Below are 26,577 nucleotides of genomic sequence, written 5' to 3' on the forward strand. Positions count from 1 at the left end.
TTTCCTTTCTGACTCTCACTTGTGATTATCCACATTTTTTAATGGCAGCAACTGAGGGGATGTTCTGTAGAGATATATTAACTCAGTTTGTAACCAATAAGGACTTAAAAGCATCAAGCCTTTGGCTCAGGACATGGAGAATGTTTGTATGACTTATGGCAATTCAACACTGATTTCAGAGGGAAAAAGGCAATGCTAATTTAAGACCAATTAGTTTTCACATGCAAATATTTACTGGATTTAGATGAAAGTCATTAATATACTCTTCATGTATACATTTTTTATACAGGCCCTGGTATATGTGAAGGTGTGAAGCAGGAAGCCATGAAATTTATGGAGGAGGCAGAGCAGCTCATCCTGGCCTCAAATGGGTCCCAGTTTGCCTTTGGAGAGAGCTTCCTGCTGGCAAAGGGGATCCAGCTCTCGGACAGGGACCTCCTGCGTCCTGCTGGGCCCCAAGGGCTGGGGGCAGAGATCTCCCAGAAGCTGCTGTCAGGCACTGACTCTGCTCTGCAGCTGGCTGCATGGTCAGGTGGGTCAGAGAGGGAGAGAAGGGCTGAGCTGAATGGGGTCATGCCCAGAATCTGTGCAAGAGCACTTGATGTTAAATGCAACTTTGCTGAAAAGCAGGTGGGACTCAGCAGGTGTAATTAATCAGGGTCATTGAGCTGTCCCCCAAGAACTGATTTCATATACATAACACAATGCAAATATAAAATCTGGGCACTTACTTTATGTACTTCAAACGTTTATTAATTTGTCTTCTGAAGTACAGGTAACATTCAGATTTTTGCAAATGAGTGCATTTTATATATCCTGTATGGGCACTAGAGCTTTCTTTTACTTCTCTTCTATAGTCCTGCGCTTCTACTGGCAGAGCCACTTTACTTCAAAGAGTTCTGCTGGGGAAGCTGCACAGCTGGGATTTTTCCCTTACATCCCTCAGTGTGATGGCCTGGGAAACTGGGAGCCAACTCAGTGCTATGAGAGCACAGGTGAGCAATTTCTAACAAGACACTCTGGGCTGTCTAAACAAAGCAAAACTCCAAATAACCCAAACAAAACAAAGCAAAACCCTAAGAATTCTAATTAAAAGATAGAAAACCAGTAGTAGTCAGACTGGAGGAAGGTCATATGGTCTACGAGATGTGTCTAAATTGGCTGGACACAAGTGGTAGCTCACTGGGGTTCAAAAATGAGTAGATATTCAGTTGCTTGCTGCTAGTTGTGTTCCCTGTGGGTTGGTCCAGGGGCTGGTATTGCCTTATGTCTTCACTCATGACCAGGATGATGAGATGGAGCACACCCCCAGCAAGTTTGTGGATGATGCCAAATTTCTGGGAGGAGGTGATAGGGCTGCAGTGGGGGAGTCTCACCAGAGCTGCTACATTTCCATTTGTACCATGGCTCTGAGGTGTGGTCTACTTACCCCTGGATAGCTGTGCTTGGATTTACTGACCCCTTTCTATAGAGCTGCTGAGGGTGAAAATCTTCCTAGTATGCAACAAAGCACACAGCAGTACCACATCTGAAATAAAGCTGCTTTTCTTCCCCGGGCAGGTCATTGCTGGTGTGTGGATGAGAGAGGTCGTTATGTCGTGGATTCCTTGGTCTCACGTTCATCAGAACTTCCCAAATGTCAGCTGGGTTTTCTTCCTAAATATTTGTCTTGGCCTGTTCTTGCAAATTTTAATATTTATTGGAAATTCTAATATGCATGAAGTAAGACTTTGTTCTAGCCATTCCAAGAAAAGTAAACAGAATTATATTCTTATTTTGCTAATTGATTAAATTTCATTGTGTGTGATTTTGTCTTGCATGATTTGAGAGTGAACCCTCTAGTGTTGGTGGCCCTCCCTGAGATTGTAGCAGTGCCTAATACAGATGTGTGAGGGAGCTGGTGATGTAACTCTTTCTCTTGCTTAGGTCTGAAACTTGATTTTATTTTAAAAATGTTTTCCCTCTGACAGGCCGCACTTCATGTCAGCGATCTCGAGCCAATGGCCTCCTTTCCAGCTGGAGACAGAGCAGTGCAAAGCTGGACACGTCTCCAGCTGATCTGTTCATCCCCAGCTGCCTTGAGGTGATTTCACATGACTGATGAAGCAGTTGTGCTTACACCATGCACACACACTTTCTGTCCATGCTCTTTATGCACGCCTTGTGCGTTTCTATTAACCTGAAAGAAGAGGGTAGGACAAACTAACAGCTGGTGTTGCCCTGCAGAAGGCAGAATTTAAATAGCTTTGAGGTGGGGACTGAGGATAGGAAGCTCTGTGCCTGCCCACGCTTCCCTCCCACAGGCTAGCTCTGCAGGGCTGTGCTTCAAAGGCACATCTTAATTGACTGAGATTTGTGGGGCTCTTTCCTCCTGAGCTGTAAGAGCATGACAATGTGAGGGGACGCTGGGTGCACATGTCCCAAAAAACAGGGTCTGTGATGCTCTCAATATGTGGCAGTGAGCAGGAGAGAGACAGGAATAGACATTCAATGTAATAGAGTCATTATCATATGGAATCACATAATCATTTAGGTTGGAAAAGACTGCAGAGATCAAGCATTGCTTTTACTTCAGCATTGCTGAGTTCATCACTGAATCATATCTTGAAGCACCACACCTACACATCTTTTGAAAACATTTCAAGCTAGAATTTTTTCAGAACTTTATCTCAGTGGACTTCTAGTCTACATCCTGCTTAATGGTTGGACTCAGTGATCTTAGAGGTCTTTTCCAATGTAAATGATTCTTGATTCTCTCAGGGACTGGTCTATCTATTAAATTAGTTAGACTGTATTTTGTGTTTCTTTTCAATATGTTTTAATAATGGACAAGTGTAAATATAATAAAGCACTTTAACCAATCTTTGGGGTATGGATTTTGGTGTGTCTGTATTAAAACACATTTCTCTGCAATGACAGCTCCTTAATTCTTTGTAGACAGGAGAATACACTGTGCTGCAGAGATCTGACACAGATATTTGGTGTGTGGATCCTGTGTCAGGAGAAATATTCCAGCGTGGCAGCAAAGACTTGGATGGCAATCCTGAGTGTGAGTAATGCTTTGCCCCCTGCCTGTGATCCCTCATGCTCTGCAGCACATGAACTTTCTTCTTCAGAATGCTGCCTGTGAAACATGGGAGGCTCATAGTTTAATTCCTCAGTGATGGGGTACATACAAAGCACAGCAACATTGAAAGGGTATCTGAGAATTGTTACCCTTTACTTTCATAACACCAAAAATAAAGCAGTCTATGCAAATTTATGAATGAAATTCTATGCATTTTTTAATCTTTGATTTCTTAACACCATTTTAGCTATTTAAAAATGTAAATTATCATATCAAATTTAAAATTACCTTGATCACAAATTTTTATGAAAAGCTTAACTTTTCTAACTTGATTTTTTTGTCTCCTAAGTAGGAGCCGCTAAATGATACACCATCACATTTATAAAAAAAACATATATATATATATATATATATATATATATACATGAAAAATAAATCACAGCATTTTTTCCAACTGTTTTTCTAAAAGAGTATCATTTGCACTTAAATCTTTAGAAAAAACATGGGTTTTCTTTTCTAGTAGAAGTAAATTCCCCACTTCTATAATGAAACAAATTATTTGTTTTTGTGGTCACTCTTCTTTCTTGCTACTAACAAAACAGGCTGGAAGCACTTCTGGTAAAGTCTCTAGGTCACTTTGTTGTCTTCTGTTCTGTATCTTGCAAAGAATCTCTCTCTTTGCAGGTCCCAGTTTCTGTAACCTGCTGAAGTCCAGAGTGGTTTCCCGAGAAGCTGCCAGAGGAGACATCCCCGAGTGTGAGGGGGCCAGGGGGAGTTTCTCCCCTGTGCAGTGCAGCCAGGAGCAGGAGAGCTGCTGGTGTGTCTTTGGCAATGGAGAGGAGGTGCCAGGGACACGAGTGAATGGGGCACAACCAGAATGTGCAAGTGAGTTCCTGCTTCAGGCATTTCACTTGTGAGCAAATCCAGGCCTGGAATTTAACTCAGGTCCTAAATTTTTCCACTCCCTAGTTGAATTTAATCTTATTTCTTCAGACCTTTAGAGATTTTTTTTCTCAAGCAACATGCTTATCTTTGTCTTACAGCAGATTTCAGACCTGCCAGGGCATGCTGTCTGATTTTCTTCAGGTGCTTTGTGAGGAGAAAAAGAAGAATGGAATGGATCCTTGACTTTTTGTAGTTCATAAAATTGGTTGAATCAAACCATTTGACCTATGAAATCCAGCTATAAGGCCAATCTGAAAAGCTTGCTGCAAACTTGAACCTGCTCCAGTGTGAGCTGGCTCTGGGATTAAAACTCATTCGGCTGACTAAAATAAAATTTGAAAAATGTATGCTTCTGCCATTCTGAGTCTTGGCTTGTGACCAGAATTGTGTAAAAGATGTGCCAAAACATTGCATATTCACAGAGTATTTCCTGAATGGCCAGAGCTGTGAAGCACTGGAATTCACTCATGGTTTCCAGCGAGACATCCAAACGGATGTCTCACTGGATGTTTCATTTGGATAAATTTAATTTGCAATGTCCTTTATGCTTTTTCCCATCACTGAAGTGAAGCAAAATTAATTAAACTTTCTACAAGGCTATGCTCCAAAATGTAATGATTAGTGGGAAGTAGAGATGTAAAAAGAAAACCTTCAACAGTTGTCTGCAGGACACTGCTGTTTTCAGGTTTTTTGTTGGTTTTGGGGGAGAAGGGTTGAAAAAAAAATTAGGGAAGCACGACCACGTAGTCTGCTTCAGTTTCCTTTTGTGATTCTGCTGTATAAAGATCAACACAGCCCTGTTCTCACTAACCAAATGGAAGATGTGACACTTGAGGACATGGTTTAGTGGTGGAGCTGACAGTGCTGGGTTAGTTGCTGGACTCAATGATCATACAGGTCATTTCCAAACTTAATGATTCTACAATTCTATTGCAAAATACCTGAATGTGTCAACCCAATTGCCTGCGAGGTTTTTATCAACTAGGTAACTGCTCAGCCAACTTGGAAATAATTTAATTTGTGCTCTCTTCTATCAATAGAGAGTTCTGAGGATGGGATTTTATGAGAAGCCAGGAAACCCCATGGGTGTTTCTGCCCCATGCTTGTGGTGTTGTTTGAAAATGCCAAATGAGCTCTGAGGAGATAAGCTCCAAAGTAGGGTGGTGTAGTCACCTGAATGTAGCCATCCAAGGCAGGTTTTTAGCTCTTCAGAGAAGTAGAGATGACCATAAATACAATCCTGCTGCCATCCTGTACTTTTCCTATAGAAAATAATAGTGATTAATGACCTTAAAAATACTGAACTGAGAAGGAGAACTGCTTTGAAAATATAATGGAAACCTGGTTTTACTGAAAGCTAATAATTTTTTTTCTGCATAAAGATTGAAATAATCTTTAATGGTTTCCCTGGATTTTGAAAGAGTGATGGAACTTTTCATGGTACACGACTTAGTTATTGTGTAAAAAAAAAAATCAAAAATTAGTTTTCTCCTCAGTCTGCCCAGCCTTATGCCTCTAGTCCTGGGAATTACTAATAATTGTTCAGGAAAAAAGAGTACTATATTGCTACTCTGGAGAGCTTGCCTTTCAGCAAAATAAACTGTTGTGGTGGGAAAATATGATAAATTTCTCTTCCAGCATCAGAACAGAGAGCTGTAAACAGAAAGTAATAAGTCAGAGTGTCCAGTACATGCCAGGAGGTTTTCATTAGTTTAATCACTTCCATCAGAGGTAGAATCCAGCTTCTTCTAGCTGGGATGCACTGGAGAGACAATGCCAAGTACCCCAGCAATCCTCTTGCATCTCCCATCCTCATGCCCACTTCCCATAACTCTGAGTAGAGACAGAGGAGAGAGGTTTCCAGAGAAGGTCCTGGAGCTGTTAATTTCCTTGTGAAAATCTTTGTAAGCACCTATGAAAGAAGTGTCAGTATTCAGGGGGATTCTGATTCACTTCTACAGGACCAAGATTTAGGGCAATGACAAAATGGTAGCGGCTTAGTAAAAATGAAGTGTAATCTGTAGAGGGATAGATGAGCAAGTTACTGATGGTGAATTGATACCTTTGAACCAAACCAGGAAACCATTGATCACTTCTGCTTTGGGAGCTGGATATTTCCCTGGCTCACACACCAAATCTCAATGGAACAGGCGGTAGGAGATAGTAGCCCCATTCAGCTAAGACTGGATATCACTTGCTGGACAAAGAAACGTGTTGGAGCAATTAAGAAACCACAGACTGATTTTTACATATTCTGTATAAAGATTATATTATTGTAATTTAGCAGCCAGGATGAGTATTACTGTCTTTTTTACAGAGAGGCCTTCTGGTCCTAAGACCTTGGGAGATTTATTAGAAGTTTGTTAAGCAAGGATTCCAGGTTTCCACCTTTACTGAGGGAGTCTGGCTACAGAGTCAATGAGTATAGAGAAGGGATGCAGTGGCCCCATTTACAGAGTTATTGCAAAAAAGTTGCTATGAAGGAGACTTGGATAAAAATATGCATTTGGCAATTCAGAGAGGCAGATATGAAAGCTTTTTTTGTTGGCATTGACATGCTCAGAGTTGGAAAACAAAGATGTACTGCACACATTGGATCCCAGATTCATCCTGCAATGTTTTAATACTTCAGCTGAAAGTTTTATGCAAGGTTTTTATACTTTAAATGAAGTGGCTGCTTAGTTATGGACTTAATCTCCATCAGAAGGGGAGAGGGAGGGTGCTCAGACCTGCACCATCATCAGTGTTTGCCTCCCTTCAACGATCAGGAAATTTAGGTCTGATCTGAGCATTGTAATTTGGAAAATGATCTATATATACACCAAGCAAGTGAATTGTATGATATGATAACATCTTTTTCTCTGTATTTATTTATAAGTGAGGAAGTTTTTTTCTTCTTAGGTTTTGTAGCTCTGGAACTAACAAGTGTTTAACTATTACTGTACATATTTAGTAATTAAGTTGGTATTTGGCTAATATTGAGTGAAGTTGTTGAATTGTACTGATTAGTAAAAATTAATTATCACTGTAATTAGTCTGTTACAGTGGGCTAGCAGGGTTTGAATGACTGCACTCATACTGAGTGAGTTGATAGGGAAAACTGCTCCAATTCTAGAGCTGTGTACTACTGTTTATATATAGATATATATATATATATAAAATGTATATTCTGCCCTACTGGTCACTACAAACATCTTGCTGTTGCTGTAGACACCACAGTCATGAGTTCCTGATCTCAAACCTTTCAAACTTCAGTCTAAGGGGAGCTGAGGATTATTTGGCCCTGCCTGTTTCCACTAGATGTCTTCTATAAAGGTTTATTCTGCTGTTGGTTAGATAGATATCTTCTGTAAAGTTTGTTCTGCTGTTGGTTAGAAATCTCCTTCTCATTTCCTGCTGAAATTTATTCATGACTGTTCATAATGTATCTGTTCCTAGAAACCACGCATGTCCCTTTCTGGGCCTGATGCATTACCCATCACAGTCAATGTGTGTCTTTCCATCAGCTTCAGTAATCGGAACCAAGCTGCCCTCAAACCAGGTCAAAGCTGATGAGTGCAAAGGGCACAGGGTGCTGTCTAGGTTTAAATCTGTGCATGTGAGGGATTTGTGGACTTTGTCCTAAAAGTCATCATAGCCCCTAACACATCTCCCCTTTCTCCTGTTCCTGCAGGTCCGCAGTGTGCTCTGCCATTTGGTGCCTCAGCGGTTGCCAATGGGGCTGTACTTTGTGAAAACATCCCTGGGGAAGCTCCAGGCATCCAGCAGTGCCAGCTCCTGTGTCGCCAGGGCTTCCACAGTGCCACCCCCAGCACCTCATCCCAGTGCGACACGCGGCAGCGGCGCTGGGTCTCGGCTGCCCCTCTGCTCCAGGCCTGCCAGAGTATGTCTGATCTGCTCTAATCTGATCTATCTGCTCTGCTCTGCTCTGCTCTGCTCTGGTTTGATCTGCTGGGGCCTGGGGAGGGCTCAGAGCAGTGTAAACAGTGCAAAAATCAGCTTTTATCACACAACTACCATGTGTATAACAACCATAAATTATAGGGGAGTGGCTAAGCTGAGGTGCAGGAGATGTGTTCTGTGTTCTGCCATCTTCACCTCTGGCTCTTAGCTGGCCCCTGTGCCAGAAACTGTCCTTCTTGCCTGTAAGAATAGAGCTATAAATAGCTATTCAATCTATATGCAGATTTTTCTTGTTAGTTAAAAGATGCTGGCACCATAAGTGATTCTGATGGAACTACTTAGCCCTGGAAGAACAGATGAGTGCCAGATGTTTGAATTTGGCAGAACTTGACTGTTTATTTGCATAATCAAGTCACTGTTACTTCTGCATCTTTTTTGCAGAAGTCTGTTTTTAAGGATTATTGTTGTATTTTTTGGCTGACTTCTGGTATTTTTCAAAACATTTTGATTTCAAGAAAAAAATAGCACTTTAAATCTTGGAAGAATTGGATATCCATTCAGAGCTCATGTAATTGGATATTAGTGTTGGCCTTTTCAATTATTTTAAAAAGACATATATTCTGATCGAAATGGCAATTTGTAGCAGTGCTGAACTTTGAGAAATGCAGGCCTTCCTGCCAAATTTGCAGATACTTTTCACTTCCAGAATAGGTTACACCCATTAATCAGTCTTCAGAATGGGTTAAACTCTTCTATTCCAAATGCAAATATTTATTAATCTTTCAATTTCAGACTGAAACTTTTGTCTGTTTGTGATTGTGTTTGTGAGGTTTCTGTAGCATGTTATGAAATAACTTCCATGTTTGTCTGATGGCAGTGGGATAACTTTGTAGGGACAGAGGGGAGTGTGTGGCAATCTGCTATAAAGTTTAGTGTAAACCAAGGACTTAGCCCAGCAATTTGTGTTTAGAATAGTGCATGGTTTTAAGGAGAAAGAAGAAATTCCCAACACATGAGAAGGTGTTTGAACAAACTTCACAATAATGGAGAATTCACCACAACACTTAGTAATTTGTTCTAATGGATAATTACCCTCACTCTCAAAAATCATGTTTCCTGTTCTTTATGTATACATCTAGAGACTGTGGTTAAATCAGCTCTTTAAATACTCTCTGAGAAACTAAGCAGAGAGAGGGCTTTGTGCCTTGCAGGAAGAAGCAGGGGTTTATGTCCATCTGCCATTCTCCTTGGAAGCTCTCCAGGCTTTCTCATGCTCATTTTTGGGGTGAGGGATGAGGAATTGTGCCCCAGCAGTGACACCTGTATGTGATGCAGGGAGGGCCTGCAGAGGAGCCGAATGAGGGAGAGCTCTGCTGCTTGTCCAGCCTGCTAGGACAAGGGCCAGCTCCACTTGGAGGTGGAATGACAGCATTGCTGTTGTGCTGAACCTGAGATAACAAAGCCTCCATGGGGCCTGGGAACAGTGCAACTCCAGGGGAGACAAGAAATTTGCATTTTTTTTCTTGCTAAAAATTGATTAAATAGATTTTGATTTTCTGACTGATGAGCTCACAGGTTTTTCATCAGCTTGTGTGATTAGCATCACTTGGATTTTCTATCAAAAATTCAGAAAGCTCTTGTAGACGTCCATACCAATGCCACTATTGTGCAAATTCATTCTTTCCTAAAACTTACAGTTAGCTTGACAAGCTGGCTTTCCAAAAGCCCTTCACATTAGTATTAATTTATTTCACTATTTATTTCCTTTTTTAATTGAAGTGTTTTCATGATTGCATGGAAGAGAAGTGAAGATCGACAGGTCAATAATTCTTGTCTTTCTGTTTCTTTTCTAAGTATTGGTATAATGTCAGCTTTCATGGGGTTCTCTGGAACTTCCTATTTGCTAAGGCTCAAGAAAAAGTATCAGTAATGGTCCAGATTGTCCTTATCCTTCTGTGAGATAGTGCTCCAGTGTAAAATAGCTCTTCATTATTATCTAAGTGTATCACATTATTATCTAATGTGTATCACATTAGATAATAATGTATCACATTATCATCTAAGTGTATCACTTAGTGATACACTTAGTGTATCACTAAGTGTAACACTTAGTTTTTTCTCTAATGCGCAACATTTATATTTATCAAGCTTGTGTCTTGCTGTTTGTTTTTTACTACTGACAGCTCTACTGCTTTCATCTAAAAGTGGGGAGATGTTTTGGATGCAAAATGAGAATGTCAAATGAATGTTGTCTTTTCTCAAAGTAACTCTGAAGGTCAGGTTCCTCATTAGTGAGGTTACTAAATGCCCTCTCTACTTTATTTTTAGAGCTCCAGTTATTTCAGACAGTCCAAGCTCAAACACACTTTCAGCTACGCCTGCCTCCTGAGAAAACATGTAGTTCTGACTACTCTGGATTACTCCAGGCGTTCCAGATATTTATTTTAGATGAATTGAAGGCTCGTGGTTTATGTCACCTCCAGGTAATTTAAATTCCTGTTGGTGGATTTTGTTTGTTTTGTTTTGTTTTGGTTTTCTTTGGTTGGGTTTTGTGTTGCATGAAAGAAATAATAGTAATAAAAAAGGTGAAACACAACATAGACCTTTGCCTGTTTGAGAAATGTGGAAGAATGGAATATACCATGAAATCTGTTAGGATTGGCAGAACTCTCATATGGGTGAGGGGGAAAATAGATTTAGTCTCACACCACATCATCAGATCAGTTTAGTTCCAGCCATAAAAGTCATATCACACCAGCCTAATATTTGTTAAAAAACTGTTTCAGTGGAAGAGAATATTTTGACTATTCTTACAGTGAGTATATGCCTTGCTAAAATTATATTTTCTTGCTTTGGTTTTTACAGCCCCTTTTCACAGGGTTACTTCCAGTATAGTACATTGCAAATGAATAGGGCAAGGCATGAATAAGAAAGTTCTCAGGTTGTCTATCTGTGATTTCACTTAATTCTGAATTCAAGGTGAATGCATTTGGAACAACTGGCTCAGTTTCCATGTGTGATGATTCCACTGTCTATGTCGAGTGCCTGAGCGAGGATCGCCTGGGAGTGAACATCACGTGGAGGGCTCAGCTGGAAAACATCCCCACATCTTCTCTCCCTGACTTACATGATATTGGTAATTTTTCTTTGATTTTTCTGTGGATTAAACCTGATTTGCTTTTAATCATTTTGCTTCCCTGTCTTTATAATGCTGGTGTTGCGTTTTTGAGCTTTTGGTGTTGATGTATTTCCCTTCTCAGGCTGTGACCACACAGTGGAAAGAAGCTATAGTTGAATGTTTCTTTCAGATAGGACTGCAGCTGCCTTAACTAGGATTGCAAATTACTTTATCAGGCATGAGCTGGACTGTCCCAGATGTTAATTTCCATTGGACAAGTCCTCAGTGGTGGAAAAGTGTTTATATTCATTGTACTCAGAGAAACACAATTCACACATTGTCAAAAACTAAACTAATTTCTTCCAAGTTATTTTTTCTTTTTTTTTTTTCCATTTTCCCTCTTTTTCAATTAGTTACATTACCTTTTTCACTAAAGAATGATCCTTACCTCTGACATCCTAGAGCAACTATACAGAGACCACTGACTGGCAGATGATTGCTGTGGTTTCCATGAGAGTTAGGGGTGGTGTAAGGAACTTCTTTCAAAGCAGTCAGTATTTTCCTTCAATATAAAATATATTAAAAATATATCCCAAGTTCAAATGCCCTCTGTGGCATATCAAGGCCTGTATCAAGACTAATGTGGCCAGCAGGACCAGGGCAGTGATTGACCCCCATACTCAGCACAGGTGAGGCCACACCCCAAATCCTGTGTTCATTTTTGGACCCCTCACTTCAAAAAGGATGTTGAGGTTCTAGAATGTTTCCAGAGAAGGGCAATGGAGCTGGAGAAGGGTCTGGAGCTTAACTCTGATGTGGAGCAGTTGAGGGAACTGGGGCTGTTTAGCCTGGAGAAAAGGGGAGATCGTGTTGCTTTCTACAGCTGCCTGAAAGGAGGTGGGAATCATTCCCTTTTCCCAGGCCTCAAGTGACAGGACAAGAGGGAGTGGGTTCAGGTAGTCCCAGGGAAGGTTCAGATTAGATATTAGAAATTTTTTCTTTGAGAGAATGGTCAGGCATTAGAACAAGCTGGCCAAGCAAGTGGTAGAGTCACTGTCTCTGCCAGTGTTCAAGGGGCATCGGGATGTGTCACTTCAGGATGTCATTTAAGGGTGATTAGAGTGCTGCTGGGCTGGTGGTTGGACTAGATTATCTTGAAGGTCTCTCCCAGCCTTGGTGATTCTGTGTGACCTTGTCTCCAGTTTTACTGCTTTGCAATGGTGTTCCCAGCACTAAAAAAAATAACTCTGTCTGCATGTGTTCTTCCTTCTAACTTTGGGGCTTGGAGATATGTGTCCTGCAGCAATTTTGCTTCACCAGAACAGACTTCAAAATACTTCAAAACACAGATGGCAGCTCCTGGCTCTACAGTTTGATATTGTTTGCATCTATCCAGTTGTTCCATATTCTAAGGGAATCACAAAACCCAGAATGATAGAATGGTTTGGCTTGGAAGGGACCTTTAAAGGTCATCTAGTCCAAGACCTCTGCCATGGGCAGGGACATCTTCAACTCAGTCAGGTTCCTCAGAGTCCTTTCCAATCTGACCTTGAACATTTCCAGGGGTGCAGGATCTACTGCCTCTTTTTGCAACTTGGTCAAGTGTTTCACCACCATCACTGTAAAAAAAATAAAAATTAGATATAATTTATCTAATCTAAATTATATCTAATCTCAATTATATCTTATCTACTATTCCACTGCCCCTGGGAATATTCCAGCAGTTTGCAGGAAGTGAATCAAAGTATAAGTGTGTTTGGTTTTATATTCGACTTTTCTTTTGAAAAGACCCTCTCCACACTAAAAATTCCCTGTAGTACAAAAGTAGCTTTTTGAGGGAATGATTGTATAGTTTCAGAAGAGGCAGAGCAGAACCTGCTCTCTTTGTATGGCCATGGCACCATCATGTCCCATTAAGTTCCAACTTCCAGTACCTGCTAAGTCAGCTTTGGGGCCTTCTGTTTGAGGTGGTTTTGGGTGTATTTAAACAGAATAAAGTAAGACTGTAATTTTATAGATGCTGTAGAGATTAATTATGGTCTGCTGTTTGTTAGCATGTTTGTATTTCTGCATCTGCCTCTGTTTTTAACTTCAACCCATCAGTTTCTGTGTGGTGATCCATTCCTGTATTATGGAAATGTCTTTCATGCTATTTTGTCGTATTTTTTTTCTCCTCTTTAGAAAATGCAATTGTTGGGGAAAATCTCATTGGAGCATTTGTAAAAGAGATTAAAGATGGTGTTTTTCTGCTGCATTTGGATTCCAAGCAGTTCCTAGCAGATTCTGCCATTGATTTTCCCCGGGATGAAGAGTTTGATCTGTCTCCCCGTGTGCAGCTCGGATGTAGAAGCGGGTTTAGAAGAATTTCATCTCCTGGGAAAGCAGGCCCTAATTCACAAGGATGTGGTAGGTCTCATTTTTAGGTTTCCATTCTTAGATGTTGTCAGTAATCAGTATAAAGATGAAATGAGAAAGTCATCAGTGAACTTGTGTTTAAGGTTCATGTTTGAAAGGCGTGAGGCATCAATGTGAATGGGAGTGATGGGATTTCGTGCTTTGCTTACTGTTCATTCCTTATGTTGAATCAATGATTTGGAAATACCATCATGGCACTGACATTGTGTAGAGAGTTTTGTAAACATTTTTGAGATTTTTGTGACATTTTAGATCTATCTGGTAATAGAAGGTCATTCTGTAATGCACATGATCCTTAATAAGAGGATTTCACAAAGATAATGTAGCCAGAGCTTCAGATAATGATCCATTACCTGGAATAGAAACCTAGAGACAAAAATGCCAAAAGTCCTGATATTGTGAATTCCTGGGCCAAGTCCAGCCAGCTCAGATGGAAGCTTTCCTTGGTTCTGGCCAACACCCAGACTAACTGCACTTCTGCCCTCTTTTCTTCTTTTTTCCTTCTGTTTAGTCTGCTTCCCTGGAACAGGCTGCCTTTCTGCCAGCATCCTGCTTAGGGCTGCCAAACCAGCCTTTTCCACAGCTCCCTGTGGCTCTGCCAACCTGTCCTTGGTACCACGCCATGCTGCCAAAGTGCCTTTGCCTTACAGGCCCCACTCTTGCTTCTATCAACACCAACCCTCCTTCAGATCCTAGTTGTTCTTGTTGGCCAGCTGTCCTCAATGAGTCCATGTCTCATTTATGCCACTTTTGGATTTATTCACTATCTCTAGCCTTTTTTTATCTAGGGAACAGAGGAGAGAGGTACCACTTGTAGGTATAAGATAACAGAGGCAGGTTTGGGATAAGTTTTCTAATAGAAATGTTTTCAGATATTCATCACTTGATTGCTATGAAGTACATCAGAATATGTGAAAAAAACTTATCTTCCTGCTTGGTGTGGTGTTTCTAAGTTCAGAGTTTACTATGCCTGGGTAAGGTAATCAAGTGCTGAACACTTTTGAACTGCTGCAGTTTCCAGCCTGGACCTTTAAGGGTAAATTGTCTGGAGGTTCAATTCCTCTCCACAGTCTGAAATACTTCAGATCTGGGTTATTTATACACATGCAAAAAAAAAAATAAATTAATTCCTGCTGAGTCCAGAGTCCATAGCAACTTGCAGCTACCTAACAAGATATAGTGTTGTATTGCTTAAAGCTATCATTATTTTTTAAGTAGAATCCATCACCTAGAGCAGAACTTACAAAGAATTGGATCTTTCTGCCAAGTCCTGCCTGCCAGACATAAAGGCCTTTAGGAAGCAATGAATTAACTTGCCTTGAATTCATACATATTTGAACCAGCTAGCTGAGGGAAATGTCACTCAGTAAAACAGACATCACAGATATGTGGAAAGGAAACAGTTTCTGCTCCAGCCTATGACAGAGATTTCATATTCTAAGCTGTCATAATGTACCTGCTGCTGGGCACTGGTTTGTGTTGCAGGACTGCGTATTTTATTCTGAACTGAGAACTTGGGAATTCATGTTCTGATTCTTCTAATATATATATATATATTTATGTATGGATATAATATGTACATATACACATATATGGATATATCCTGCTCATCCATCCTGTCTGGGCCTGTTTCCTCACTAATAATAGTGACAATTAGTAAGAAGCATCACCTGTGACTACAGAAAACAAAATTGTGTGAGGGTGGCAGAGATTCTTCAGTCTGTTCTCTTTACTGTTCAGGCTTGGTCTTGAAATACAAATTGTGTTTTCAGATCCTGATCCTTTTGATTTGTTTGGTTTTATTTCATTGTTGGCATCATTGCTTTTCCTTCAGGAAGCTCAGTAGCAACAGGTTTCTGGTGCTCACAATAAGCTGAATATATTCATTAATATATGGGCATGCAACTTACACAGATCTGCTTCTTTGTCTCTTGTATTTTCCTTATGTCTTCCTTGCATCTATTGTTGTGTTGTTTCATGTTTTCCTGCTTGTCAAATGGGTAATATTTATCATATGTTAGTTTTTCGTATATGTCATTTTTGCTTAGTCTCAGCCTTACATTTGGTTATGTTATGTCACAGGTATCTATGAATATGATTCTTTAAGAGTTGGGGATAACACTATTATTTTAGCTAAATTTTAACAGTTTCTTTTGCTAATGTATGACTTAGAACTAAGAGAGTTAGAAACTGTCCAGGGAGACTTTAGGAGCATAACCCTTCTCCCCCATTTATTTCAGGAAAAAGCCTAAAGGCTGTTTGTAAATTAGCTTTGACTTCTGCTGGATCTTTTTATTTAAAACCATTTATTAAATACCTTTTTATTAAACCTTTTTATTTAAGAACCATTTTTATGCAGGCTTTTTTCATTTAAAATGCTCGATGATTCTATTAGATTTGCTTTAAACACAATATAACCCAAATGAAAGGGCTAGATTTGTAGCTGATTGACTGCTTGAGACTTATTTCTAACAATTTATATCAAGAATCTGATATTCCAGAGTTTTCCAGTATCCCTGGAGGAAAGCAGGAGCAGGGCAAGCATTGGGCAATGATCAGCTGGGACAGATTTGAAGTTGCTCAATGCAGTGAGAGCTGAGGCTTTAGTGAAATGAATTCTGTGGAACCACTTAAGAGAGCTGCTGCTCAGCCTGGGTTTTGCAGCTTGTTCGCCTGGTACAGAGAAGCCCAAGTCCAGTTAGAAGTGAGACCAGGTTCCAAATTCCATGTGTGGGAGCAAGGGATTAATTAATTAATTTATTTATTTATTTATTTATTGGTGTTTTATTTTTTGTTTGGGTTTTTATTTATTTGTTTGTTTGTTTTTAATATATATTTTAATTTTTTCCTGTTTTAGGCTTACAAAGTTTGATCCCACTGGTTAAAACTTAGCTCTGATATTTTTGTTGAAAGTTGTTCTCTAGTTCCTTATATTGTTAAAATGTATTAATTTCCATTCTTGAAAGAAGTACAATATAGTGGTTTGTCTCACTTGTAGGGTCAAACTGTACCTACATGTATGACTGTATCAACATGGCCTGTAGCTGAACTGATAAGTCCCTCCAAGAGTTAAAGAGTCTAGAAAATGTGATTCTACGCCAACATTTTTACTGTTCTTTGTGCTCTTTTGTCAATCCAACATGTGAAATGAAAGGCAATTTTTCCTGCTCAAAATGTGATAAGAGACACAGATGTTTCTTTCACCTTGTGACTAAAACTACAGAAGAAAAGCAGAATGCTTTGAAAAGCTTAATTTGTTTATTTTTAAACTTTAATTGCTTAATTAGCCTCTTCATTCATTGTGTTTTGTCTTCAATTTAGGTGTGAATTTCTCATTTCACTGTAATTTCCACGGTTGTTCAATGAGTATTATGCTTTTTGCATGTGTTGGAAATTGTCTTTAAAACATATCAGACACTTGTGTATTAGATGATGGGTTTTTGAAAGGAGAATTCTGACTCATCCAGGATTTTTTTCATTCTGTAATTGATTTTATATATGTGTTTTACCCAGAGTAATTGCCTTGATTCATACTAGGAGGAAAATTTCAGTCTCACAGTTGAATCCTCCCAGACCTTCCCACTGGACTATTTACAGATGATGAAGGAAGATATGACAATTTTCCTACTAGCTGTCTTTTTAGTCTATTATAATTGAGGTGGTCCCATGAGTTAAATTCATTTACATTCTGGTGTGTTGGCCAGAACAGCAATTCATCACATGGGTTGTAGTGAGAATGGCCAATATTCCATTGCTGATTCTCTCTCGTGGAGGCTTAAACTTCTGTCAGCGTGCAGGGCAAGAACAGAAATAAAGTTTTGCACCTTGTCAAAGTCCCAAAATATACATTTGATTGTGTTTTGAAGGAAATTACATCTGTGAAGCAGCTGTGAAATAAAAAGCAGGGGTATTGTCCTGCAAATATGTCTGTGACTCTTCTGCTTTAATGCTCATCTGAATGCTCTGGAGGGAAATTGTATTCCATGACATCCCAGAAGACAAAGACTTTTCTCTGTAATATGCAACAGGTCAGCTGGAAATATTGCTCCTGATTGCTTTGAAAATTATGTAGATACAGACTAAGAACATCACTGGGAGCACCTTTTTGTTTTGTGTTTGGGTTGTCATGAGCCCAGCTAGTGGCTTTTAATCTAGCCCTTACTGTTTAGTTTGGAAATGCTTAACAAAAATTTCTTTACCAGGAATTCTGAATAAAAGTGTTACCATATGGTAGATTTCTGTATGATGGTTTTGGAGTTTCTGCTCCTCAGAACCTTCCTGTTTCTATTTGTAGTTTTAAAATTTACCCTTTTTGTAGCTTGTCTTCCTTTGTTTTCTTTCACAACTCATCCACCTGCATTATCTTATTACAAATGGATTTGACAGCTGGGAATCAGACCTGGACTTGGCATTTCCAAAGAGCTTCATATGCTCTAATTCAAGAACAGATTTTGGGTGATCTGAGAAAACATATCACAGCCTATCTTCCTGTCATGAAGAGTTTAATGAAATACATATATGAAGAGCTTGAAGCCTATGGCAAATCTATCAGCATTATATATTATATATTATATATTATATATTATATATTATATATTATATATTATATATTATATATTATATATTATATATTATATATTATATATTATATATTATATATTATATATTTATACTTATGTATATATTTATATATTTATGTATTATATATATTTATATTTATGTATTTTAAATATATATATATATATATATATATATATACCCACACATGTGTGCAAATGCCAGAAGTGGTTGAATTCCAAAGGACTAATAAGGTGATTGTTCTCTTTGCAGTTGTTTGTCCTCCAGGCAGTTATTTCCAGAACAATGAATGCATTCCCTGCCCTCTTGGCTACTATCAGTATCAGACAGGACATTCCTTCTGTATCAAGTGTCCTGTGGGCAAAACTACCAACTCCTATGGAGCAACAACTGCTGATCACTGTAAGTTGGACTCATTTTTTCCATATCCTTCATTTTCTGGCTTCAAATATCTAATAATTTTTTTTTATTCATCTCTAAGTTTTTTTTTAAAAATTAATCTTTCCTCTGGGGGTTTTTGGAGGTATATGATCCCTTCTGCATATATTCAAAAGCATTTTACAAAGTACAAACTGTCTGGTTTTTTGACCAAAAATGCATGAGAAACAAGTGGTCAGTCTCATCCAGGATGTTGTGGTTCCTCTAGACATGTTCATTGTCCTCAGGAATGATATCTGGGTGTTCAGTATCAGTAAGAAACTTCTTATGAAGTTCATTTATTGTCATTTCCATGAACACTACAATAGTCTTGTTTTGTGTAGTTCTTTCCCCTTCAAATACAAACACTTCTCACAAAGCAACTATTGAAATGTTCACTCAAGCTGATGAATTCAGCTTAAATGATTTGGTTTTTTCATACAGTTCTGTACAGAAAATCAGTTATTAGGCACAATTTCAGTTTTGTCTACAGAATTATATGAAATAAGATATAAATAAGAGTAACAAGAATGGGCTTCTTGGGAAGTGTCATTGAGTATATCGTCTACTTTGTTCTCTTTCAGCCTCTTTGTTCTCTTAAGTGGGATAAACCTCCCATTTTTATTGTAATGTACCCCAATATCAATTAGCTTTTGCCTATGGTTGTCATTCTTTTCCATATGTGCTCCCTGGCTAGGTATTTGACTTATGTCCTTAAGAGTTCCTTGGGGTTTAAAAATTTCCATTTGCAATTTTTTTTACTAATCCTGTTCCCTGCCTGGTTTCCACTTTGCCTTTGTGCTGCACCTCAGCTCCAGCCCTCTCCAAGAGGCCAGGTTACACATTACCTCCCTCCTTTCTTTCAGTCCCTGCTGTCTCCTGGCAGAGTCTGAAGGATTTTTCTGAATTTAATGGTGTGATAGCTCTTCTCATTGCTCACAGCATTCCACAGATCCACTGCAGCAGTCCCTGAACAAACCTGGATGGAAGTACAGCTCCTTCTCCTCACTTTGCTTTACAGTACTGGAAATACAGCAACAGAGATTTGATGCATGACAGAGAATAAAAAAAAATGTTTGAAACACAAACTGAAGTAGCAACAAAGCACTGAGACTACCATGCTCCAGAGTGTGCAAATACTGTGCAAATCTCAGCTTAATTTTCAGTGAAGTCTCTGCTGTGCTCAGGAGACTTTTGTCCCACAGCTCTGAAACATTGTCCTGCTGCATTGGCAGGACCAGTGACTGCACAGGAGGTTTCCTCTGAACATCAGAAAATGTTTTTTTGCTGTGAGAACAACCAAGATGTCACTCCCAGGTTGCCCAGGAAGGCTGTGGAGTCCTTGGAGATGGGTGAAATCCATCTGGACAAGGTTCTGCACAGCCAGCTCTAGGTGGCCCTGCCTGGGCAGGAGCCTCTGACCTTACAACTTCCAGAGGTCCTGTCCATCCTCTGAGCTGTGTGAAACCCAGTGTCAGCACTATCAAATAGCCTTTTTTCCTTCTCCTGCTCCCTTTCACCAGGTGTCACCCCCTGCCAGAGCAGAGAGCAGGGCCTGCAGTGTGATGGAGATGGCCAGTACAGACCTTCCCAGCAGGACCCTGCCACCAAGAAATCCTTCTGTGTGGACAGCTCTGGGGCAGCCCTGGGCTGGACTGAAACAGAGGATCTCCTGACAGATGAGCAGTGCTTGGGTAAGTGGCAGAAGGAAATTTTGGATATGCTTTGACCCCTCAGAGGTGAAGCTTCCTTATGAAGAGCACTCCAAAGCCTATGGGGATTCACTGTCCCATAGTTATTCACTTTCCCATACTAGTGGCCTCTGCCTTAAGCCACATTCCTCCTTAGTTTTGCATTTCTTCACTACACTGGGAAGTTATTTCTGGTAAGGGAAGAGAGAGAAGCAGGTTTCCTGCACTCTCAGATGGCTGCCAGCTTTTGATGTGTGCTGACCTTGTGCTCTCTGCTTGAAAACCCAAAAGAGTAATGAGAGGGCTAATGAGAAAGAAGCAGAATTATTAATTTCTTTGTAAAATTATCCGTCAACTGTGTATTCATGGGAAATAGAATATTTTCAGCAATGACCTCAGAGCCACAACATAACATCACCCTCTGGGCCCCTGCTGCAAGGTATCTGACTTGGGGACCACATCCTAGCAGGCTGGAAGAAGTTACTTCTGCCTGAATACAACTGCAAAATGCTGGTTTTCAAGGATGAAAAACTTGAAAAAACAAAGAAAGTCATCTATCAAACAGTCCCCAGACTGCCTGCAGTAAGGTCTAATTACACCTTCCAGCCTCAAAGCTTTTTCCCAGAATTTTTATATGCTCATCATATGATTGCTATTAAATTTAATGGAATATTCTGTTTAGATACTGATGTCATGGTGTGCTTTGAATTAGGCAATGTCTTATGACAAGTGTGATCAGTGGAAGGAGTGTGAAAAGTAAAGTCCTCAGTTGAGAAGAGGTTGCAAAATTATCTTCAGTTAAAATAACTTTTTTTCCTCTGAGCATACTCAGAGATTGATCACAGTTATGAACATGAGGTGAAAGTCTCTGTTGCTCTCAATCATGGGGCTGTTGGGATGTTTCTCTGCAGAGAGGACTCAGGATCTTAATTCTCCTGTTACCATGACCCTTTCTGCTTGGGCATTTCTGACTCTGTGCAGGATGGAGCAGTTGTAGATATTTGTGCTTGGTTTTGTGGATCATGCCAGAAGATGTCACTGCAAATATTTATGACTGTTGAAAATTCATCTATGACTGTTTATAAACACAGCAACAATGTGTCATGGAATCACAGAATGGCTTGGGTTGGAAGGGATCTTAAAGATCCTCTACTTCCAAGCCCCTGCCATGGGCAGGGTGAGCTGTTCTCTCTCAAATGTGCTGGTGTGTGGTGGTGTTCACAGGGGTCCCAGGATGAGGGAAGAGATGAGAATCTTGGCTCCATGTTTCAGAAGGCTGATTTATTATTTTATGATATATATTATATTAAAAGAAACTTATATATTAAAACTACACTAAAATAATAGAAGAAAGAATTTCATCAGAAGGTTAGAAAATAATAGAAAGGAATGATAATAAAATCTTGTGACTGACCAGAGTCAGAGACAGCTGGACTGTGATTGGCCATTAATTAAAAACAATCACATGAGACCAATCAAAGATGCACCTGTTGCATTCCACAGCAGCAGATAAGCATTGTTTGCATTTTGCTTCTGAGGCCTCAGCTTCTCAGGAGAAAAATCCCAGCAAAAGGATTTTTCAGAAAATATGCCTGTGACACTGGTACATCAACCTGTGGGCAGACTGTGACCAACCCCTGGTAACAGAGGTAGCAGCAGCCTCAGAAGGGCGGTGGTGCCACCGTGTGTCCTCTCACCAGCCTGTAACCCTCTGCAGGGCACAGACAGGGACAAACCTACTGGAGCCTGGATTAGATTCCTCATCCCATTTAGTGACCTTTGGGGTTTGCATCTCTAGACCCTGTGAGCTTTTCCCAGTGTGTGAATAGTGCTGCTTGTCAGACTCCTCACACATGGGCAGGTCCAGTGCAGAGGGAGCAGGTAAATGGTTTGGTCAGTAAAGTGACAGGTGTGAAAAGTAGAATGGAGGAGTAATACAGCAGCCTGTGGGACATAATGTCTTGGATATAGCCTTGGGTGTGTTGGGAAGTTTTCTCTTTTCACAAACAGAACAGGACTGCTGGGGTACATTCACTGAGCTTTTATTACAGCATCAGCCTCATTGCATGGCTGAGACAATAGAAAAATGACAAAAGCTCACTTACTGCTAGCAACAGCCAAAGATTTCTTTGTTACAGAACATTTTAAAAACTTTCTAGCCAATAGCCCATTGCTAAAGCTTATGGACAGTTGTTGTAGCCAATCACTAAAAGCACATGGATACCTGCTTCACACAATGCTTGCTTGTCTACTTTCTATTAACAATACACAATATTTCATTCTTAAGCTTAAAACCTTCTACTGTCTTGCTAAGCATATTTTTCTGCACTCTTAAGGTCTATCTTAGCCAAGCCCAAAACTCAAGCTATTGTTTCATGTCTTGCTTGCTGTACTATTGTGACTTTTTCTATTCTCAAACTTTGCAGCTGCAGCTAGTTCTAATTTCTCTGCTCTTTCTGTTTCTAATGCCTGCTTTTCCCAGCTTTCTGAAAATCTTCTTACCTTTACTATTTCCCACAGTTGAGATCAGGCTGTTGTGTTTCTGGATTTCCTGCCTAACCAAGTGCTGCTGGAGCTGGCTCTTGTTCCTGTGTCTGATTGGAGAAAGTTTGTTTCCCCTTTGACTCAATAGTTGGTTCAATGCCCTAAACAAGTAATGAGAGATGGCAGGTCTGCTGCTGGAAGAGAAGCCTCACTGAAAATTAAAATCCCAACCCACTCCTGGCTAACTGGTTTTTAAAACATCTTGTGACACTTTTTATTCCAAAGCAGAAATTCTACCCTCACGCCATCTGTCTCCCAAATTATCTGTGAGGTTATGGTACATCATTTAATAAACAAACCCCTTTCCCCACAGAATTCTTCAAGCTTAATTTCTACCTAAAGTCTTTGTTTGCAGCATGGAAACTGATAATACTACTTGATTGGGGTTTTTTGTTGTCTTTGTTTTAGTGCTCAGAAAATTTGAAAGAGTTCCTGCCTCCAACCTGATTTATGGTTCAGAAGAAGCTCAAATTCTTCAGTCCCAGTCATTTGGGGGAGACCTGCAAAGCACATATTTTCAGTGCATTTCAGGTGAGAAAAAGTGTTGCCTGTAGGGGCAACACTAATAATTGTGGCAAATAATAATATTTTCATGTGAGTTTATAGTTAAGTTCCTGGATGAAATATATGTTCTGCAGTTTCTCACTAATTAACTGCAAGATATTTACAACTTTTGGTGGCCTTGGTTCAGGGAGGAGATTGATGTTTCTTTCAGAAAGAAGTCTTCTGACTTTACACACTACTTCAGACAAATCATCTGACTTTAAAGCCAGTTGATGTAGTTTGCAATATGAGTGAGAACTGAGATTTAAACCAGGAAACATTCATCAGACTGTGCAGATGTGCAGACAAAAGAAGAATTAGGTGTTCAGAACATATGAAAAGACAGCTTTTACCTCTTCAAAAATTATCTGATTGGCACATAAATTGGAATAATCATCATTGCTTACATCAGAAGGGCAGTATAAGGAGTTCATAGATATTCCTCTGCCAATTTTTGCAGTTTATCTACTATATTGCATCTAGTGTAAGTTGGTTCAGAATCACCTAGTGCCCAGAGGAATCACCACACTGCTTTCAGGGTGCTTTCAGTCAGTCTCACCTTGTGTCTCTTAAAGCTCAGGTTATGAAAGGAGGCAGAGGGATATGTTCAAGATAAAAGCTCTCTGTAGTAATAGAGATGTCCAAAGTTCTGATAAATCAGTGGCTGTGTGCCACATGCCAGAGTTTAGTTGGAGCAATCACCTCTCATGCTGAGAACTGAATATGTGAAGCCTTTTATTACTAGGATGATTTTCCTTCGCGAGCTCATCCTGGCTCTATACTGTAAGATTTCTTGCACCTTCCCCTGAAAATGGAGGTCTTCAAAAGCAAGACACTGAACTGAGAGAGCTGGGGAGGAAATCGTGCCCCTCTGCCAACCAATCTGGTTCCATCTCTCTTATAGCTGTGTTTTCTTTGTAAGTTATGTAAATAAATGGTGGCACAACTAGAAAATATTACTGCTGAAGTTCTCATTGAGGGGTGAGGGTTAATCTATCCCTCTAAGGTCAAATAGTTGAGCTTGCATTTCAGCTGATGTTTTGATCTAAGGTGGTTGATTTTATACTAAAGATTTGGAAAGTGTTTCACCTGGGCTAGGAGCAGAGCTGTGGGAGTGAGTTAAGGGTGAATGTGTAAGGGCAGAAGGATCTTCCCCTAAATCTGGAGGGGATGGCTCCTTCTCCCTTAAACTGGCCAGGGATGGCTCTTTCTCCATTACAAAGGCCAGAGGATTGCTGCAGGGGCAGCCAGCATGATTGAAGAATTTGAAATTAAAGGTTTCCCCCCTTCCTATCACTCTGATATTTGTCCCAACCTCCTTGCCATGGGGTTACTGTATCAGGCAGATGTGATGTGCTGGCAAAGTGGTTCATGAGAGTCCTGCCTCAGCCAAAATTATCCGGCAGACTTTAAATATTTGGGTCTGTGGTCAGATCTGTCTCGGCTGTTTATATCATCAGGTGATGAACAACTCTCTGCATTAATTTAATTCAATTTAAAGTCCTTAATTCTCTACTAAAGTAGTTGAGTACTAAAGTTCATTTGGCTAATTAAATTCATGTATGATAGACATAAGAAAATCTTCATAAATAGCAGTAAGCAGTGGAATTTGTAGCAAATTTTCATGTGAAGTGCTTGGAAACCTAAAATTTCCTTCCTGTTTTTCAGGCTGTGAGAGGGAAGATGCCTGTGGCTTTGCAACTGTAACTCCTGCTGGTACTGAAGTGCTCTGTGAGTTATACAGTGCTGCTGAAGCCAACTTCAACTGCACCACCTCTGGATTGGTAAGAATGATCATATTTAAAAATATATGTTTATCACAGTGCTATGTTTCCAATGTAAGTAAAGATCACAGAAGAAATGCAGGCTGTCACCTGACCCCTTGGACATTGCTCTTCCCCATGGCAGTGATAAATCCCTGCAAGCTGGTAAAGAAGCTACACCCAGATATTTCCAAAAATGACATCTGAATACCTCAGTGTTTGAAGCATCACACAGCACTGTTTTCCCTAAATCATGCTGAGCACCTGCAGATAGGATATCAGGTTGGTTTAAAAAGAGAGGGTTAATCTGGATAGTCCAAACTAGAAGTAGCCAGGTCAGTAAACAGGCCACCTGAAACAATTCTACTTTCTGAGTTCCTTCCTGTAGCCCAGGGTTTGAACTGTATGCTCTTTATCACTGTGCTGTTTTCCTGTTCACTACTTTAAACAGCAATGTGGCACTGAGGAGATGAGATATCAGCTGGATTGTGTAAAAATTGTCTGTATGAGAAAGACTAAAAAATGTCCACATGGAGTTGTGCTATGATAACCTTTGTGTTGCTCATTGCTCCCCATGAGTTTCTTAATAAAGAAAATGTATTTTAGGAGAGGAAATCCATTAGGTTGTATTTATTTTGCTTGGCTGTTTTCTGTCTCAGGTGCAAGGTGTCCTGGGGAACCCTGCTGCCACCAGCATCAGTGGCCTCAGCTGCTTGCTGCGTGTCAGGAACCCAGAGGGAAATGCCCCGATGGCCTTTTTGAAGAGAGGTACCAGATGTGAATCCCTCACCTAACTCTGACTCTGTGTCCAAGCTGGTAGTTACTTCTGTAGAGGATCAGGTCTAAATTTGGGAGCATCTTTGTTTAAGAAGACACAATACTTTAAAGAGATCAACATTTAGTGGCAGTCCAGAAGCTTCAACAAATCTTTCTTTCATATCTTGGTCCCTAAAAATTAGGAATACTTTTTTGAAATCATCAAATCATTTTGATGATTTTTGCCAGCAACTAGTCCCATAAAACCTCAAAATCTCTGCAATGTATTTCTAGTTATGACTTCTCTTAACTAAGCAGTTTGTTATTTGAATACATAAGGCATTATTAATGACCAGCCTGTACATAATTTAATTTTACTTTACTTTTGATTGTGAATTGTTCTAGTAATATGCCAGCCAAGAAGTAAATGAATCCTAAAACATTTCAGCTGAACTAATGAATGCATGAGAAAAACTTTATTTATTTATTTATTTATGGCTTGAGTGAGGCTGATAGCACCACATCAATTGCGTGTCCAGCTTTAATTGTCCTGCCAAACTGGAAGCAAGATAATCAAATGCTGCAGGGTTTGAGTCAAAACTCTTTGGTTTTACCATGTTCTTTGTACTTCTATCCAAACCTCTGAGGCACTATTTATTAATATTAATAAAAATAGAAGATCTAAGTCTCACCTGAAAATAAATCAAGTCCTCTGAGCTAGTTGTGATTGGTATAATCTTTTAAATGCCAGATCTATTCTAGTTTTCTAGATCCAAAATTCTATGAATCATACCCTCCTAGTTAGCAGAAGTCTTAATTGCAGATGCAGCTATGCTG

General features: G+C 39.8%; 1 protein-coding gene across 1 annotated transcript in view; it reads left to right on the forward strand.

Moving 5' to 3' along the window:
• TG (thyroglobulin) overlaps positions 1-26,577 on the forward strand; it is a 149,326-nt gene that overhangs the window by 21,340 nt on the left and 101,409 nt on the right. Inside the window, exons 11-25 of the mRNA XM_064703628.1 lie at positions 290-532; positions 858-995; positions 1,561-1,638; positions 1,971-2,083; positions 2,938-3,049; positions 3,752-3,952; positions 7,686-7,895; positions 10,244-10,398; positions 10,895-11,051; positions 13,215-13,439; positions 18,279-18,428; positions 19,967-20,137; positions 23,087-23,209; positions 24,890-25,005; positions 25,644-25,752. Of these exons, the coding sequence (XP_064559698.1) occupies positions 290-532; positions 858-995; positions 1,561-1,638; positions 1,971-2,083; positions 2,938-3,049; positions 3,752-3,952; positions 7,686-7,895; positions 10,244-10,398; positions 10,895-11,051; positions 13,215-13,439; positions 18,279-18,428; positions 19,967-20,137; positions 23,087-23,209; positions 24,890-25,005; positions 25,644-25,752 (2,301 nt within the window). The remainder of the gene's footprint in view (positions 1-289; positions 533-857; positions 996-1,560; positions 1,639-1,970; positions 2,084-2,937; positions 3,050-3,751; positions 3,953-7,685; positions 7,896-10,243; positions 10,399-10,894; positions 11,052-13,214; positions 13,440-18,278; positions 18,429-19,966; positions 20,138-23,086; positions 23,210-24,889; positions 25,006-25,643; positions 25,753-26,577) is intronic.

The sequence above is a fragment of the Zonotrichia leucophrys genome, chromosome 2, assembly GCF_028769735.1.
Source record: "Zonotrichia leucophrys gambelii isolate GWCS_2022_RI chromosome 2, RI_Zleu_2.0, whole genome shotgun sequence".
NCBI lineage: Eukaryota > Metazoa > Chordata > Aves > Passeriformes > Passerellidae > Zonotrichia > Zonotrichia leucophrys.